Source organism: Psittacula echo (assembly GCF_963264785.1).
Source record: "Psittacula echo genome assembly, chromosome: 2".
Classification (NCBI taxonomy): domain Eukaryota; kingdom Metazoa; phylum Chordata; class Aves; order Psittaciformes; family Psittacidae; genus Psittacula; species Psittacula echo.
The window spans coordinates 108,264,653-108,283,841 of record NC_137737.1 but is presented as its reverse complement, the minus strand read 5'-3'; the positions used below and the strand labels follow the sequence as shown (position 1 = coordinate 108,283,841).

The following is a 19,189-nucleotide window of genomic DNA, read 5'->3' as shown; positions in this document are numbered from 1 at the left end:
ATAAAGGTAGTTGAAGGAAAGTGGAAAGCTGCTGTACATCATGTAGTAGCATTCCCATTTAAGAGGTGATTTTTCTCATTCTGTTATTTGCCTTTTTTATGGGCATTGTAAAGAAGTGTAACTTAGTTAAACATATCCAGCTCTCACTGGAGTCCAAGTGATTTGGAAGCATCACTGATTTATTTAGCTCTTTACATAGAAAGGTAATGTTTTTCACAGGCACATAGTACAAACATTTGAACACAAATTAGAAAAATGCCAATTGAAATTTAGGATGTTGCCTTGACAATTTCCATTAAGATGTTCTCTCCATAGCTTTAGCATAAACCTAGAAATCACTTTAAGATCACAAAAACTTTTTATATGCCATTGATTGGAATTTTATAGCCAAAGTATAAGAAAACACATTGTGGGGTTCTATTTTATCTTTCTCTCTTCATTCTTCTGTTAAAGACCTGAGAGTATAATAAACTAAATTTGATTTTGTGGTCCACTGTTTCCTCTGAAAATAGGAATGTCTGCTCTTTGGAGACCTGTGATCTTCTAGCTGGTGTTCCCTGTCTGTTGTGTTTTTCTCCACCAGCTTTTAGCTTTCACTCTTCATCTTCAGCTCTGCTCTGTCCTTTCTTACATCTCCCCATCATCACTACTTTCATAGTATTGTAAATCTACTAGACTCATCTGGCAACTCAAGAGATTCCTGCCAACATATCTCTGTACTTAAATTATAAATGAAAATTCTCTAGACCAATCCCTGATAAGAGTCTTCTACCAGCTTTTGCTTTAAATTCAGTTTTATGCTTACACAGTTATGATTGTATAGTTATTGATGTCCTGAATGGGAGAGGTTACCAAATAATATATACCATATTTAATTTTGAAGTGAGTAAAATGTTCTAAAATTTTGACCAAAAAGAATATGAACAAATTACCAAGAAATAAGTTATTCATTTCTTCCCTCAAAAATGTAGGTCAAAAACGTATTCTAATATAGATTGCTTTTTGAAGCTTGAAAGTGAAATGTGCACTGCATCATCAAAACTTCCATTGGTTCAGCCGTGCCAAGAGGATTAACTTCTGTTAATATTCCCTAGCTGTTTGAGATTTTTTAGTAATTTTTTTTTTTTTTTATAAACTGCCCTGGTTGCTTTGACTCTGAGTTTTTTATAAATATTTAGAACTGGATGGAGAAAGTGGCTGGTGTGTAACTTCTTCTGATAAGGAAATATGATGACCAAAAGCTGTTGGAGAAACGTGAGAATATGCCCATCATGTGCAACCCCGTTCCCTCTCCCTGCATGTTAGGTCCTCCCGTGCCACACTGGTATCATCTCTTCTCTGCAGAAAGAGCCCTTTTCCGCTTCCCTCCTTACTCCACCTCTACACAAGGCTTTCACCCAGTCCAGCAGCACCTGATTCAAATGGAAAAGGAAGGGAAAGAGACGGGGTTCTCTGACAGCTGCAGATGGACGTATGGATGGAGAAATAGAGGTAGAAATGAGGCCTCATGTTGCCTCGAGTCATCCAGAATAAAATCGCAGACTATTCAGAGCACTGAATGAAGAGTTTCCGTGTTGATGTACTTCCCATCAGTTTCCAGCTGATGCATAACCATTTTTCTTCAGGTAAAAATAGGAACATAGTGCTTTGAGATATTCTCCAAGATTCATCTACATTGCTTTATTCATTCCACATTCTTTATCTGCACTGTTTTACTAAGCAGTCTCATTAACAAAGGAACAGTCTATTCAGCAAATTCGGGACTCTTTCCAAAGTAACTCATACGATCTTTACCAATGTGCTTGAGTGGCAAAAAAATAGAATTATGTGCACATCTTGATTTGTATTTGGCTACAGCATTTTCCAGCAAATATTTCATTCCTTCTGGCTGATTCAGTATGCCACAAAGTACAATACACCATGGAAAATACACGCTGAGAGTTCAGAATTGCCTGACAGCCAACCCAGAGCTGCCGAGAAAAAACTAAACAGTGAGAAGTACATTTGCCCATGAAATTTTTGTGAGTTGCAATAACTTCAACATTAGCAGTGCCACAAAGAAGGATGTTCTGAATTTGAACATAAGGGATAAATTAAGATAGTGGAGTTGCAACAGTTTATTACTATCTGAGAATCTGATCCAGGATTTTTATAGTGACAGTGTGAAGTTGCTCTCCACTCTATTGTAAGATTTAAGAGTATCTTCAGTACCTAAGCAATTTTTTCAATAAAATAGCTCTGTAAGATGTGTGTTACTTAGCTTTAAAAGTTCAATGTGTTGCTTTACATTACTTCAGTCCAGTCCTGTGTACACTGTTAAGCACAATGTTAAAAATGTTTTCTTTTGAATTGCAGTATAACCGATATCATTCCTGACTAAAACATAAATGAATACCTCAGACAAATTAGATATTCACGGTTTGTAGCTCAGCCATTGCCTTCCATATTAAAACATACTTAAAGGAAAACCCAGTAACTCATGAAAATAAGTGCTGCTTGCTTGCTTAGGTCCTGAAGCCTTTGAAAAAAATGTAAGGGGTGGACTGGTGACATGTACTTAAAAGGATGCATTAATTATATGAAGGAAGAAAGTAACAGCTGGACTTCACTTAAAACGAAGCACAAAGAAAACTTCAAAGACATACTTTGTAACTTCAAGCTCCTATTTAGTTTACATGTTCACTCTCTAGAAGTATCTGCGTCCCTTCATTGATTAGGTCATGAGCTTAAAGAGCTTACACTTGTAATATGTGTAGATGCATTAGATGCCTTCCAGTCGATAGCAGGGTCCAGTTCTCTACGTTGGCACTTTAATTCAACCAAAATGACTGAATTTGTCTTTTGAAGTGTTTCAGAGAGAGAAAGTCATAAAAAGATTGTGAGTGCTTTAATGATAATAGCCATGCTGGTTGAAAGGATAACTCCTTTAGAATGATCTAAAATAAAAATAAGTATATATCCTTCCACAATTACCAAATAAATGCAGGCCATGTTAGAAGCTGCACTGAAAGCTATAGAAAGCTTGACCCCTTATGTTCCAGTATTTCATTGTGTCTGACGAGTATTTCAATTTTTTTTTCTCTAGAAAATCTAGTTTGTGTTTCTAGAGCCAAAAATCTTTTAACACTGCCCAGTTTACATCCCCTGTGGGTATTATTTGGTTTGCTTCTTTGCTTGCTGAATGGCTTAAGCCTCACTGGAGCTCTTGAACCTGTGCATTTCCTGCAGTTTTAGCTGTGTCCTGTTGTCTTATAAATAATGAGTCTGGCTAAGTGTGAGTTGCTGGCAAAGACTTATCAATTTTATTGTGAGAGAAGACTGAGGATTAGTCTGCACATTATCCTCCTCCTAACCTCCTTGGTGTTTGTAGTTGCACACACATGCATGCATAGTGGCTTGACTTACTCCAGTTGGCTTGAGACAATGCTGTCCCCAGGGAGTGCTTACAAGGCTGTTGCTTACCTTAGAAGTGACACTGCCAGAGCAGTAGGAAAAAAAAGAGAAATACAGCTTTTCTACTGCCCTTTGTGAGAGCTTCCTCGCTAGTACAGATAGCTCTCTGAGGAGGGACCGAGTGAATGCAGTGAACATGACTAAACTTCATGTAGTACCAGAGTTTAAACAGGATCTAATGCATTTTTGCTTCCTTCTCTCCTTTCCATTTACGTGACTGTGCTTCATCTTTGCTTGCTACTTTGGGTAAGGCACTAGGTAGCTGTTTGCACCAAGCTGCAGAACAAAACGCGTCTGCCTCGTGCTTACTATATGGTTTAACTGAATAATTCATGCCAAGGGCTGGTAATGTTATAGCAGTAAATCCAGGGCTGCCATACATGGAATCAAAGAATCACAGAATCAGCTAGGTTAGAAAAGACTTTTAAGATGCTCAAGTCTAACCTTTCCCCCAAGACTGCCAAGACCACCACTAAACCCTGTCACTAAGGGCCTCATCTACACGGTTTTTGAACACTTCCAGAGACAGCGATTCCATCACTTCCCTGAGCAGCCTGTTCCAATGCCTGATTACCCTTTCAGTGAAGAAATTTTTCCTAATATTCAGTCTAAACCTCCCCTGGTGCAGCTTGAGGTTGATTCCTTTCATCCTATCACTTTTTGATTTCAAATTCAGTTCAGGTGGAATTGGAACAGTTTGCCCTGGGTCTCAGGGTGCTCAGCTACCTAGTGATCTCTGTGGGTGAGTGCCAGACAGCTGAAATTTTTGGAGGCATCTACTCAACATGAGGACAAATTGTGCAGTGCAGACAGAGTGAGGCTTCCTCCTGGAGGCCTTCATCAGCACTGAGGCATAGGCACAGTGACCTGTCACATCCAGTGGGTTCAATGGTCAGACACAAATCATTTGTACTGTACGTGCACAATAGATCAAACATTTCCTGGAAATATGGGATTTCCTAAACCCATAGTACATGACCCGCATGCCTACATTTCTTTCTGGAAAAGTTTGGTCTGCCCTAGATACTTCTATTTATTTCATATAAAAGCAATCAGACTTAACCAAAACACAGCACAACAAAATAATTTGTCACCTTTAACAATAACAATGTATTGGAAATGTTTAAGATGTTTACACTGGCTGCTCACAAACAGCTTTTGCTTTTGCCCAGATGCTTCTTATCTTGCTCATACCCCCTGAAAATTATGTTTAACATACTCTGCCATGATCTGCTGATGTCCTTAAGTCTTCAGCATTCAAAACTAGTTTATCCTGCTTCCTCTTAACGTATATGAAAAGAATTCTTTTCCAATTCACTTGAAAAAAAGTGATTAACAGAATATACTCTTGTTAGTGCTAATCATTTGGGAATCCTTGCTGCCCTTTAGGAACAGCCTTGTTAGGAGGAAGAAGAAAAAATAGTCCCTTTCATATTTTGACAGACACACTGAAGCCATGTAGTGCACTGTCTCTGTCTCGTCGGACCAGCACTGGAGTGATGTGATTGCCTGTGTGGAGGAGAGGTCTGGGTCATGTCCCCAAAGGTCACTGTTGCCATCAGGCAATACCTAAAGGGTATATTCCCTGCACTTCCCTAGCTCAAAGGGTCTGATTGTGAGAGCCCTCACACTGAAGCGCACAAACAGAGAGAGATTCTTCTGTGATCTCCATGCTCAGCCATGGGGTGGTCACAATGTGGCCCTTGTTACAGACAGAAGACTTCCGTTCCTCTTATGAAAAAGTTGTGGAAGAGAGAGCTGAAGAACCCAAGGTGAACTGCATTTCTAAATGCTGGCAGGTAGCACTGATGTGTAAAACCCCATAGCTGAATCTCCTATCTCTTGTTACTACCTTGATGAATTGCAGAAGTGTTATAAATAAATAAATGAATCTCTTATACTTAATTTAAATTTTTTAAGTCTTTAAACCTTAAGAGTCATTAAACAAGCTCATAAAATTAGTAGTTGACAGAAACGTATTTTGTAGAATACAAAAAAATGTAAAGTACTGAATTTCTGTGTTTTCAAGTCTAGACAATACAGTAAGGCAATAGCTCAGCTTGTTTTCAGACTCAGCTTTGTGAAAAAGAGCAATGAGATTTGTATGATTTTGAAGTTCTGCTAGGCAACAGGATGTGATTATTAATGAAATCCTATTCTGCTTCTCACTCAAATACTCTGTTACAAGGAAGGCTAGGTGACACCTCTGTGAAACCAATCAGCATGATAGTTTAAATATTTGCTAGGATAGATGTTAGAGAAAGAACAGGGAAACTCTAGGATCCACTGCCTACAAGTGCCTATTTTGCCTAACACCTGCAAGATAATCAGAAACAGAAGAGTATAGAGGGAGTTGAGGGGATATTGTCTGAGATATACCCCTCTCTGTGAGCAGAAGCCATCAAACATGAAAAGAAAGAAAAAAGCAGACAGCATCAGTGCTGGAATAGGGTCACCAGAAAGGAACCAGAAGATTAGAAATTTGGGGCAGGAGTGAACTGTGCACAGAAATACTATTTCCAGTTACAGGGTTTTTCATATGCCTGGAATTTGTATACATTTTATTAGAAAAAAAAAAAAAAGAAAAAAAAAAAAAGGAGAGAAACTGATGCATGACTGATTCCTGACAATTCAGAATAGAGAAAAATATAATTCTTAATAAAGAGAAATGTCTTTTTTTTTCTGCTGTCAATGTAAGTTACCATCCCCTTTTTTACATTTGGGAAGAGCTGAGCAACTGTCTATACTGATAGAATGACTGCAATATGAAAGGTGGATCGTAGTCCTAAAATGACAGGATAATTTGATTCCTTCATCTTCCCCATTCCTATAAATGTGACTAATCGTGGTGACACAGGTTCAGGACCCACTGAATGAAGTGAAACATAATGACCCACAAGAGTAAGATGTCCTGTCTCTTTGTGTAAACAGGATTAAATAGTGGTTTTAATCTCAAGATGGCTTTGTTGCTTGCATTTGTTCTATGGATTCTTTACTAACCATTACTTAATTAAGCTGAAAACACAAGCCTGGCTTTATCATTACTCAGCCTGTGAGCAATCATTAGGCATCACTAAGCCAGCTCTTCATGTGGTTTTACAAACCTTTACTTCAGGGATAGGGTAAGAACTGCTTATTGGATTTGGCTTGCCTATCCTGAAATCAATGTGTGCTGTCAGATCTTGAGTAGCACACTTCTGCACGATGTGTGCAGTATAAAATATAGGTTCAGTAAGCCTGCTTTGCTGTTGCATTTCATCAGCATTGTAAACATACGCCAGGGCAAAACCAGAGTCACACACAGCTGAATCAGCCTCCCTCTGCACTGTGGAAGTACCCTGCTTTTTTGCAAAAATCTTTCCACAGAAAGCTTTCTATGTCATATCATCATGTTTCTCCTTACTGGCACTCTTTAACCCTTTCTCCTGTGACCAATATCTAGTAATACAGAAGTTCTCTGATGACATTGGCCCTTGTAGTATACTTTTCCTTTCTTCTTTTTTCTTTTCTTTTTTCAGGGTTCTCGGTTTGGGTCTGTTTGGCTTATTTTCTTTTTGCCCATTTCACTCCAAAAGCAATTTCATCTCATTCAGTGGAGCAGTCTGTAATATTTACTTGGCTCTTTAAGTTTCATCCTCCTCTCCCAGCATTTTCCACCTAGGAAGCCAGGATCTGAGATCCCTTCTGTGTTTAATTTAGTCAGCCTTTCAGATTAGCTCACCACTGCCCGTGTGTGCGAGGGAGCAAATGAAACTGAGCATCAGCTTCATGACTGCTACTTGCCAGTAAGACTGGGGTTCAACTTTTCTGTAAGATCAACAGATTCAGCTTAGTGAAAACATTTTATTCTTGTAAACATCTGTACAGACAATGAGAAAAAGAGAAAACAAGCCAGAAACCCTCGAGGGTGAAGCAGTATTGGAAACAGAGGTTTGCTACAAGAGCCTCAGGTGACAGGCAACCTGGGCTTCCTGAGCTATTTCTGAGACAAGGCAGGCAGCTTGCTGAGTCAGTACTCATTCAGTGTCCTTCAACAATGAATTAAAAGCAATGAAGAATATGCTTTGCTTCCTTGCAAGGATTTTTTTCCCTTTTTTTTTTTTTTGTCCTGAAACTGTTTTGAGCAGCTTTGGCTAGAGGAAATGGAGACAACTGCCATTATCACATAAAAGCAAGACCACTTCCTCCAGGACAAAAGCCACAGGTATATGGGTCAATACAGCAGCTGGAGGTCTTTTCAGACATGTGGGCTTTTAATAGGCAGACTCAGAATAATTGCAGAAGGCTTGTACCAGACCACCTGGAAGCAAGCTTCAGCTGTTTACCAATAAGGATAAGGCACCTCTGCCTAACCTTTCTTGCTACAGGAATTTTACACAGCTTGATTTAATCTGGGCTAAGATAACAAGCCTCATATATGACGTTCTCAGGAGACTTTGTTCAGCCGATTTTTCAAATAAGCTCCATACTTTTAATATTGTCATAAATGCACATTAATTGCCCAGGAACCTTAGACGTATTTGGTAAAGCTGGTTGTCACAGCAGTTGTTGCCATGCTACATGGTCTGTTTTGCATTTAGCTTTTTGGTATGGTAATATTACAAAATAGCAGGCTCACTGTGGGGAAAAAAGGAACAACCCACTAAGCCTCTTTCTTCCTAATATGGTGAAATAAAAAGCCTTGGTTTGAGCTGGCTGAAATGCTGATGGAGTCAAAGCCCAAGAATCAGTCTGGTGTGGTGTGTGAAGAGCACAAGGGTCATGGTCAAGATTCACACTGGGAGGGCAGGAAATGTTTAAATTCCCTGACCATGACTAAATTATGGGAGTCAGGGATGCTATCAGGGAAAAAACTCTCTTCTCATCTCAGCACGTGTTGAGCATTCCTTCCTGTGCTTGCTGGTGTGGGAGCTTTGGGATGTGCTATATAGGAAATGTAGGGACTGATTTTTCACAAAGGTTTGTACTAAACAGGGATATGAATTGCTCAGTAGGCAGCAGCATGGGGGTCTCAGGCAGAGCCCCAGTCTGAAGAGGAGGATGGCAAGGGACAGGCTGCAGCTGGAGGATAGGCACCAGCACCAGCAGTACAGTGCCCACTGAAAAGGGGCCCCAGATGCCATTGGAGTGCCAGGAAGTTTTGACTTTTTCCTTGTTTGTGTTCACTATCACCTTTAAAACAAAAGAGCACAGCTTTGCACAGCAGTAAGCAATTGGTGTTTCCCCTATCCCAGCCAAAAAGATTAAGTTTTCTGGCTTTTTCTTAGGGGTTCTGCTCCTCCTGTTTAAAATCTCTTCTTGGGGACACTTGATGCAGTACTAACTGATTATATTTAAGTCCTGTGAGACCTGCTTTTTGTTTTTTCCTTGCTGATGATGATGCAGCAAAGAGAGATAGGTGAATCCATTAAAAAAAAAAAAAATAAAAATAAAACAAACAAAACAGAGGCAAAAAAAATCCAGATACATAATTTCAGTACTTATGATTCATCAGATACCACAGTCATCTGAACAAAAGCTGACTGAAACACTTGCATCTCCCCAGGGAGAGGGCTACATGGAAAGCACTTAAATAGCTTTAACCACACTTGTGTCTCAAATTCTATTCAGATTTGGTTACAGTGACTTGTTCTAATTAAAACAGTAACAGTTTCAGTGCTATGTTTAAAAGTAAACAATCATTTGCTGTTGATGAGGAAAAAAAGGATAGACACACTGAAAATAGTACTTCTTTTCCTGGAGGCCATGTGTCTCTACAGCACCATAGTCCATTTTCTTCTGCTGAAATATCGTCACTGTCAAAAAGCAGCTGATCAAGAGCACAAAGGCAGGTTCAGCAACTGAATCATCTGTATTTTTCTTACCTTGATGTGCAATAGGATATCATTAATTCTGCTACCAGGAAGAAGGGCAAAAAGCGGGGAAAAGTACTACCTTGCTGTCAAAAAGAGGCAAATGCCTGAGCTGTGACTTTTTAAAGCACAGATAATGTTCACAGCTGGATTTGTTGTGCTCCATTGTTTCCACTACAGCTCTCCAGCCTGGGGCTCGGGCCTAACCTAGAAGGAATTGCCTGGGACTATCCAGACAAAGCACAGAGCACCCAGGAGCCTCAAGGCAGCAGCTAGTCCTTTGCTGACAAAGGAGGATTCAGCACAGGCAGCAGCATGAAGAGGGAGAAACATGTCCAGTCAGCTTTATTAAATAATATGTTTATACATCCATTATGAAAACTTTGACAAGGAGGGAAATACTGAAAAGGAAGCATCTATTTTTTTAGTGGAGTAAAAGTGATGCCTGTGGTTTTAAACAAAGGCCTGTTGGCAGGATGATGCCATAAAGAAAAGGAAGAGAAAGGGAAACTGCATTTGAATTAAGTCAGATAAGTGAAGGCCAGAAAACCTTATGACAGAATTTTCCGTTAATTCCTGTAATCTAGCTCTCTGCCATAATTATGTTGCCTCCTAACACCTTGTACAAATATTATTGTGGTTATTATTACTGTTTACTGTAACTATTGTAATTATACTTGCAAAAGCTGCTTACAATATTGCAGCCATAGTAATGTGAAACAGCAAAGTCAGGCAAGACTTTCATGGTGGGCGTTTTGTAAGATTTTGAATGAACTTATATAACTGCTTTCAGCTGCTAGGATTTATACTGGAAAAAGACGAGAATAAAAGAGTAAGGAACAAACTGCTTTTTGATTTAATCACTGTACTGAATTATAACTTGAAATTCGATTTTTAGTGAATCATAGGTTTTTTGAACCTGTGATGGAAACCTCCTGTTTGGCCTAAAACATACTTCATTTCAAAGACATATTTTGTTAAGGTTTCTTTTGACGTAATTTAATTCAAGAAAAAATGAATACTTTTTAAGGGGTTTTCAAATTCTTCTTCTGAATTAAAATATTTAATATTTCTAATTCTTTTCTGGAGCCAAGATGAGTTTGTAAAATCTCTAAGGGTTCCCGGGTCTGATTATTTTTCTCCAAATAAGTTTGCACTAAAGCATTTCAACCAGTAAGCAAAAAGGAAGAGATAGAAAGAGAAACTGAGGCACAAAGAATTTAAAATACTTTTCCAGTGTCTCATCAGATGGATATCAGTGTTAGAAATAGAAATTGCATCTCGTGAGTCCCCCTCCAGGTGTGTAAAACACTAAAGGACATTAAAGAGGTAAATCATTAGATTAGATTGAAAATAAATTTCCAACCATAACTATTATGAGCAGCAGAAATCATGGTGACCACAGGAACTGTGCACTTTGCCTCCAAGATCTTGTTCCCTGCTCCCTTGCACAGTCACAGATGAAGCCTTAATTGCGTGCTTTGTGTGCGTGGTACAAGTTATCCTGACAGAGAGACATTTTTAATTTCATTTCTCTCTCTTTTCAGAAAGTCTTTCTCTCGTTGTCGAAGAATTAACAGGATGCTTTCCAATGAGTCAGCACCTCCTCCTGCATTCAGTCGCTCCAACTCACAGGCCTCCATGGACAGCACCTCCATGGAGGACTTCTGGTGCGAAGTCGAAAGCATCAAGGAGAGCAGTGAAGATGGATCTGATGAAGCAACACTTTTGGAGTTCAAACCTGCTGATGGTGAGCACACAAATACCACTTCTTCCTCACACCTTGGCTTTGCCTCGTCTCTTTAGTCTTGCCCTGGTCTCCCTCGCTGTGTCTCCCAGTATGAGCAAAAGTGCTAGGCTGTGTCTATGGTCACTGTAGCTCCATTCCTGGACATCACAGTCAATCTACAAGATGTCACTGGAAAGAAACAATAATTCAGTCTGGTTTATGCACTGGGGCTGGTAATTGACTTCTGAAGTAAGTTTTTTTTGTATTGATCTGATCTGTGCTTCAAGAGGACGGATATGGTGTAATTTAGAACAGAGAAGCACTAAATGAAAACTTCATCCCCAGCATTAAATAAACTAAACCAAAACATATAAAAGGGCCACAAAGTTCTTTTAGTATACTGGAATTTTCAAATTTTTACCTTTTGGTTGGATTTATAAGTTACAAAAGTCTTGAAACAATTTTTAGTTAGATATCATTTGGTGCTATCAGAAATTTGATAACTGCCTGTTTCAGATTGCTCAATTCAAATATAATTCAAACAGAGATTAGAGATAAGTCTGAGTATACGGATGCCTACATTATTCAGACTCCCCACTTGTCAAAATTCATTCATCACTTACACAAATTATGCTGAAGGTATTACGACTTCATTCTGTTACCTTAATGTTTTCCCCTCTCCTTTTTCATAATATATTTGGAAAAACATGTAATAGTCTGCACTAGCTTGTTGCAATGCAACTTTGGGTTAGATTATTTGGTAACATCTAGAACAGCAGTTCTCATTTTTTCCAGTTATGACCCCACTTACAAATGCATTATATTGTGCAACACAAAATACCAGGTGTTACTATAGGATGAAAACAGGGTCATGACCCACCGATAACTACTTCAACACTTTTGTGCAACACAGCCACTAGTCTGGTAACTACTGATCTAGGGATAGATTTTGAAACAATGGTGTGTTCTTTCTATACAATTATTAACACGACTGACAATGTATTTTTCTTACCTTGATGTGCAATGGGATGTCATTGATTCTGCTACCAGGAAAAAGGGGGAAAACTTAATTAAGCAATCAAATATGTAATCATAATCAGTCATGATAAGTATCCATCACAGAGATACCTAGCTCCAACTATGTACTGTTTCCATGGGGAATCTCTCCCACTTCCTAGTTCCCAGTAGGGGTCTCCTAGAAGCAAAAGAAGACATTTGTTTACCAGAAGTCTTGGACTGCTATGAGGATTATGGTCTAGCAGCTTAAATCCAAACTGCACTACTTTGTGCTGGCATGTGGTCTCAAATAAAAGTAGGCTGAGGTGAAACACTGAAAGTTGATGGTTATTGTTATGAGAAGGCAGAAGAGCAATCTGCCTCCATCAGTTTGACCTTGTTGGGAAAATTCCTGTCTGATCATACTCTTTAGCTTGGAGACCCCAGAAAGAAATTGTGAACCTCTCAGTGTCCCCTTCATACAACTGTCAGTGTAAACTGAGTGTCACTGAATTGTCTGCAGGACTGGGGGAATGCCACATATCTGTGAGTTGCTCAGGTGGGTAAGTTAGTAGGACAAGGCAATACAGGAGCCCATTTTCCGTGTTCTCAGAAACTTTTCCATCAGCTTCATCACTCCTGAGCTAAATCTTCACAACACTGCAAACTCTGGTGCAGTCCCATGTTACCCTTTGCCTGATTACATCTCATTACACTGCACCGATTTTTTCCCCTCTGTCCTGAACTGAAAATGAGACAGAAAGGTAAACTGCAATACATCGCCACAAGTCATTTACCTTCATATTTTTGTTTCAAACATATATATATTGCATACACACACACACAAAATCAGGCAGTGCTTGTCCTAGTTATTAACTTCAGGCATACATTCAGTCTGGGGTAATAAATCTTGGAAATAACAGTGAGTAGTTCTATTAAGCTCCTAATAGGATAATACTCCTTACTGAGGATCAAAACACTGCAAATCAATGTGGAAGTCCTCAAAGCAAAATAAAAGCAAATATTCATCACCCTTTTATGATGTCTTTGAGAGGAAGAGATGCAGAATCCTTAAGAAGGAAGCCAAAGGGTGATAGCAGCCAGGTATCACTGATATTGTCAAAACCACAGTGTCGTTTTATGCTGGACCACATGTGCAAGGGGAAGACATCAGCACACTTACTCTGTTGACATTAGTAACCATGGACAAGAAAGAAGGTCAGATCATAACAAGTGATAAAAGGAATGTAAATGTAAGGGAAGAGGAAGTCATGGAGTATTTAAGATGGCAGTGATATGAAGAACTGCTTTAAAACTTGGTGTTACAAGGCTGCAATGCTATGAGTTACTTGAGGTTATAACTGACAAATTCAAAGAAAAGCACGTGTCTTTTCTAGCAAGGAAAGACATCAGAGGAAAAGAGACGTATCAACTACAGGGTAGCTCTGTTTGGCTTGCATATCTGGCAATATCAAGAACCTGCTGTATAAGTAGCTACCACTATAAAAACAATGTTTTGTAAAACAACATGGGGAGGGGTTGTCCTTTTTTAAACCTATGTATTATAAAATTCTGAGGGTTTTAAATGCAGTAATTTCTTCTCTTTCATAGTTTTGCTTCTCTGTTGGTTGTTGCTATTCCTTAGTCTATTGTTTGTGAGGGGTTGGAACAGGAAAAAGGCAAAAGCCAAAGAAAACAAGTTACAGGGGTGGCTGGTAAACATACAGAATTTCATGTCTGCTTTACGATTTTTCATAGCATCATGAAAGCCAAGTTTGATTAAAAACTCAGTTCTTGGGAAGAATATGTCAGGACAAAAGCCAAAATGAATATAATTAAGAAATTGAAACATGAATGGATGCGGCTAGAACAATAGCACATAGAAATAAAACCTTGTTAGAAAGAAGGGAGAGGATGGCAGAAGAACCCTTGGTTCAAGGGAAAGGAACAGACTGTCATCATAACTGTGGATACGGAAAGGATTGGAGCAGAGACAAATTGTTTCAAGGAATTCAGGGCCTGTTACACCCCCATCTATCACAAAGCAGGGTGCTGAGAAGCAGATATCGTTGTAGAGCTTTGTAAAGAGACAAGGCAGTTAATAACGAAGCCAGTGATGGTACATGTCAAGATGCTTTCATTTGTCCCTGTGGTCCAGTCCTGTAATTTTCTTTTGTGTATCTAACTGCCAAAGTGCAGCAAACTGGTATCTATCAATCTGCCTGCATTCTGATGTCAAGAAGAGGCAATAAAGGGAGAGTGGAAATACCAACCTACCATTATGACCAGTGCTGGGACAAGAACAATAAGTGCATTGACTAGTTGTTTTATAGAACCTGCTGCAAATTAGTCTATTTCCTGTTTGACATGTTCGTTTGTAATACCTCTTCTTTAGTCAAAGATGTAATACAATTATTGTCTTGTCTCAAGCAGCATATTGTTGAGCTGGGATTGTTCAGAGAACTAAAACAAAAGACCTCAAAAGCTCCTATAATGAAGAGAAATGTTAAAATACTATGATTGATTACTTTTAAAAGCAGACAAAAAAGCAATTTTACCAAAATTTAAAATTACTGAATTATTTAGAGACAGTAGATCAGGAGCTTCTATCTGTCCTGCGTTGACAGAGGATAACATTTAATGTAACAGGTATCTAGCTGAAGCCCTGTATTGGCTTTGCATGGCAAGGTTTTGGTGGCAGGGAGGGGGCTGCAGATGTGGCTCCATGAGTAGATGCCAGAAGCTTCCCCCGTGTCTGATAGAGTCAGGAAAGAAAATGCTTTTGTACACTGTGTATAATCTCACTATGGAACCAACTGCAGTGTTGAACCAGTTGAGAAACAAGTATTGAATAGGATCAAAGAAGATACCAGTCACTAATCAAGATATCAAGAAATGCTGGGGTGTAGAATGCTAAACAGTCTTTAATTTTTTGGAAATCAGGATGATGTCTAGGATAGCTACTTTTGCATCTTCCATCCCTAGCTAGCCTCTGATACCTACCCCTAACTGATCCTTGCTCTTTAGTGAGCAGCTCCAGCTCTTACTCATCTTGTTCAAAACAGGCTATTGGACCAGGTGGACATCACATTTCTCTCAGTGTGACAACTTCACTAGGTGTCTGATGAACAGCTGACTCTCTGACATGTCAAATATTATATTTAATGTGCAAATATGTTATTCTGTTGTATACACCACTTCAGTATTTTTGCTTATTTTAATTGGAATACCAACTTAACTTCCACCTGCCAAATGGCTTACTTGTAAAACATGGTATAAATGGAGGAGATTTATGTTCTCAAATGAGGGGTTAGTTTTTAGTGACCCTGCCATGTGAGATGTTACTCTCCTGCCTTCTTCACACAAACATGTTGATGCACAGGTTAAAAGTTCCTCTTCTGTTCTTTTCCTAAGCCTCTTCTGTGCAGACACTGCCAAACTGAAAATTGACAGTATGTTGAAAAAACTAAATTTGCTTACACTTGTGGCCTAAGTAAGGTTGGAATTGGAGTCTTCTTGAGGTAAAGGCTAAGGCAGCAGTCTATCATGCCACCACCCTTCCCTCAGTCCTCTCTTCCTCCCTTACCAGGCCTGGTAACACACTCTCTTCCTTCACAGAAGGGGAGTTGGAGGCAGAATGGCTGCAAGACGTAGGTTTATCTACATTGATCTCGGGAGCCGAAGAGGAGGATGGCCAAGCCCTGCTGTCCACTCTGACCCGAACTCAAGCTGCTGCTGTACAGAAGAGGTACAACACCTACACTCAGACCCTGAGGAAGAAGAATAAGCACACAGTCCGGGATGTGCGAGATATCTTTGGCACCAGTGACTCCTCTGTAAGTAGCTAATGCATCCTACCAAATGCCTTTGAGCTTGATTTGTATGCATTTGCAAGTAGATCATCAAAGCTTCTACCAGACAGGAACTCTTTTCTGTCGACAATGTACGGACAGCCAGTAGAGGTTTCCAACACTAAGTCTAGCCTTTTAATGTTGTACTTTCTACATTTTGAGAGGAAAGGAAGAAACCAAAAAAATAGGTGGTGCAGAGTTTTGCAGCTAACCTATAATATAATGTGGTATTTGTTGCCAGCCTTCCTCCTGCAATCTCCTATCAAGACTAACATTTACTCCCTTATTTTTTGGAAATTGGTGAGTTACTCTTGGCAGCTATTCAAATTTTTGCTGGCTTCTGGGGACACTTGCTATTTATTCAGCAGTCTCAATGGTGAAGCAAAACTTCTCTAATGAAGCAACTGGGCTTCAAATATGCATAAGCAATTAAACCCCTGCCAGCATGATTGCAACTTGTACACTGGCAGTTACATTTCACATACATGGCAAATGAAAATCTATTAACTGTTAATTTGCTTCATGGCTTCAGAAATGAGCATTGCCTCTGGTGTTTTCACCCACTTTCCCCTGATGATCCCTACACATCTTGATTTTTGTGAATGCATTCAATTGTGTGAATTTAGTCCAATGTACAAAAGTCTCACGCACGACCTTATGCATGTCACTCATGATATCTTAAATGGGAGTCACCAGTAAGCTTACCTTTGAAATTAATATTAAAATCCTTGCCACTACAAAACTCCAAGAAATTTTTTCATTATGAATTGTTTTGTACTTTTTTATTTGTCCTACCTTCTCCTCAAGGTTTGGCATCCTGGATAAATTTAAAACAAAAATTGGGAAACAAATTGTAGCTGCATATTTATATTAAAATTGCAAAGATATAATGGTTGAGGAGGTAACTTATTGTCTCCAATTTACATATCTGGGCTATTTTGAACCTCTTGCACATATCCCACAAATGTATCTAGAAGCATCCAGTAGTTTCCTGTGGGCAGACTTTCTTGCATGAGAAATCATCAGGCATGTTTGCATGAACATTAAGAAGCTGATGGCACTTCTTATTAGATTAGAACACTTCTCCTGATTCAAGTATCTGTAAACCTTAATGTGTTTAAAAATTTTAATAATTATAAAAAAGCTTAAGTTTCCTAATAAATTTCAATCAGCCAAATAGTTAGTGTACCAGTTCTCTCAGATTGGCATATTATTGATCTGGTTTTCACCTGCTTATTTTTCAACTCCTGTTTCTTACTTGTTAAAGGAATCAGAAGCTTCAGAACTATCACCCTTCAGATCACTGTTTTATATCCTCTGAAATTCAGTTCACTTAATAGTTCTGCACTGTGAAAGCCTGAAAGATAAGACCACATAAGTAATTAGGACATCTAATTCTTTTTCCCACAAAAATATGCAGTTCTGCAGGGTGCTTACCTAAATGTTAAACACAGATACACAGCACACCACCTCACTGCAATGGGCTGTGAAACAGTTTGTATTTCTAAAAGCCTGCAAGGCTCCCAGCACAATTTTAACATTCCCACTATTTCTCCTATCTCTGCTGCTTATTATGGGATTTAGAAACTTTGTCCTAATTATCAGCTCCTCAGGGACAAACACACTACAAGGGGGCTTGTGCCCTGACCTGAGGGTTTCCCAAGCTGTCCTTCGTAAAGGTGTATCAGCTGAAGCAGTCCCTCACGCTCTCCTGCCTCTTTGGGCATGGCACTGCAGCTGTTGGTGAATCACTTTGGGAAAGCAATCCACATTAAAAACAACCCAGCCAAAAAAGAAGAGCAACAGGGAACAGGGAGGGGCACATCTTTTCAGCACAGCTGCTGAAGATAGGCTGGTAAAAAGCCTGCTTGAAATGATGTGCAGGAGTTTTGCTTTCTCATCCTGCTTTTTAGTTGGGAAGGGAAGAAGCACATCTGCTGCAAATAGCAAAACAGCTCTAATCGTTTCACATAACTCTATAATCCTTCCCATTAGGAGGATGGATTTGCACCTTCTTCCCAACAACCTAAGGGTTGCAGGAGCCTAGAGGAATGAGTCATAGAATGGATTACTCTCTTGTGTGGCTAATGATGAGAAAAAAGGTGATTAGCTCACTAGGGTTACCTGAGATGAGATTTAGGGCACACTGAAGAATAGTTATCATCCAGTGAGGAGAGGATGAGAGATTTGCCCTATTTTCTTCTTTGTGTTCTGAAAAACACCTACCTACTAGATGTTTCCTATTACTACCTCTGTGTGGGTCAACATAGAGCAAAAGGTGCATTTCCCTTGTCCTGCCTTGAAGTTCATCCCCTCAGAGCAGGAGAGTTCCCTCAACAGCCCAAGTGGATTGAAATGAAAGGAAATTAAGCCATATTGTGTTTGTGGGCGGTGTTTTTGTTTGGGTTTTTTTGTGGGGTTTTTTTTTTTGTTTTTTTGGTGTTTTTGGGTTTGCCCATCCTTGGAAAGGTGCTGTGATCCCTGGGCAAAATGCAGCACCTGCAGTACGTTGCCTTTTCAAGACTGATGCCTTGGTGGAGTAGCCTGCCCCAGTGGAGATGCTTCTGATCTGCTTCAGACAGGCCTACACACAGCCGGCTTAACAGCCAGCCACGGAGATTTAAATTGGGTGGTTTATTAATCACTGTGGCCAGATTTTCCTTATTGCTGGTACCCCGCTGCTTCCATCAGAAGCTATTGGCTTTGCTAGTGCTCAAAGGCTAGAAAAATCAACAGCAGAATATAAATGGGGGTCGAAACATTGATTTTGTTATTGGAGGGAGGAAATGAAGCATTGTGCTCATTAACAGCCCAATCATGTATGTTGTGATCAGCCAAAACCCTGCAAGAGTGGAGGAACACTTTACTTGAACAATGCATGAGGAAATCATGTCCTAATTAAAGAAGAATCACTAACTAACCCAGAGCTATTTGCATGAATAGGTATTTGTGATGACAGTGCTTAGAAATATGAAAATATCCAAAGCATGAGCAACTTGTATCCTGACCAGAGCCATAAGGCTATCCTCCTCTGTCTTTGTTTTACTTAGCTGCAGGACTGATGATAGAATTTGATTGCTTTGGTGCTTCAATGATTTTGTATTGCATCCTCTACAATAAGGATAGCTACTAAAGAACTGTCTACTTAATTTCCATCTTTTTCTTGCTTTTCTGGTTTCCTCTTCCCATTGGAAATTCCTGTGTATGTTGTGCAAGTAAAGACTGGGCTTACTTTTAGTACTGAATAACGAGAACTGTCTGATGAAACACTTTCAGTCAGAAATCAGGATATGAGGAATCTTGCCTTT

At 39.4% G+C, this 19,189-nt stretch overlaps 1 protein-coding gene across 1 annotated transcript in view; it reads left to right on the top strand.

Annotated features, from left to right (window-relative positions):
- ARHGAP28 (Rho GTPase activating protein 28) overlaps positions 1–19,189 on the top strand; it is a 71,241-nt gene that overhangs the window by 30,179 nt on the left and 21,873 nt on the right. Inside the window, exons 2-3 of the mRNA XM_080611520.1 lie at positions 10,853–11,055; positions 15,649–15,866. Of these exons, the coding sequence (XP_080467646.1) occupies positions 10,853–11,055; positions 15,649–15,866 (421 nt within the window). The remainder of the gene's footprint in view (positions 1–10,852; positions 11,056–15,648; positions 15,867–19,189) is intronic.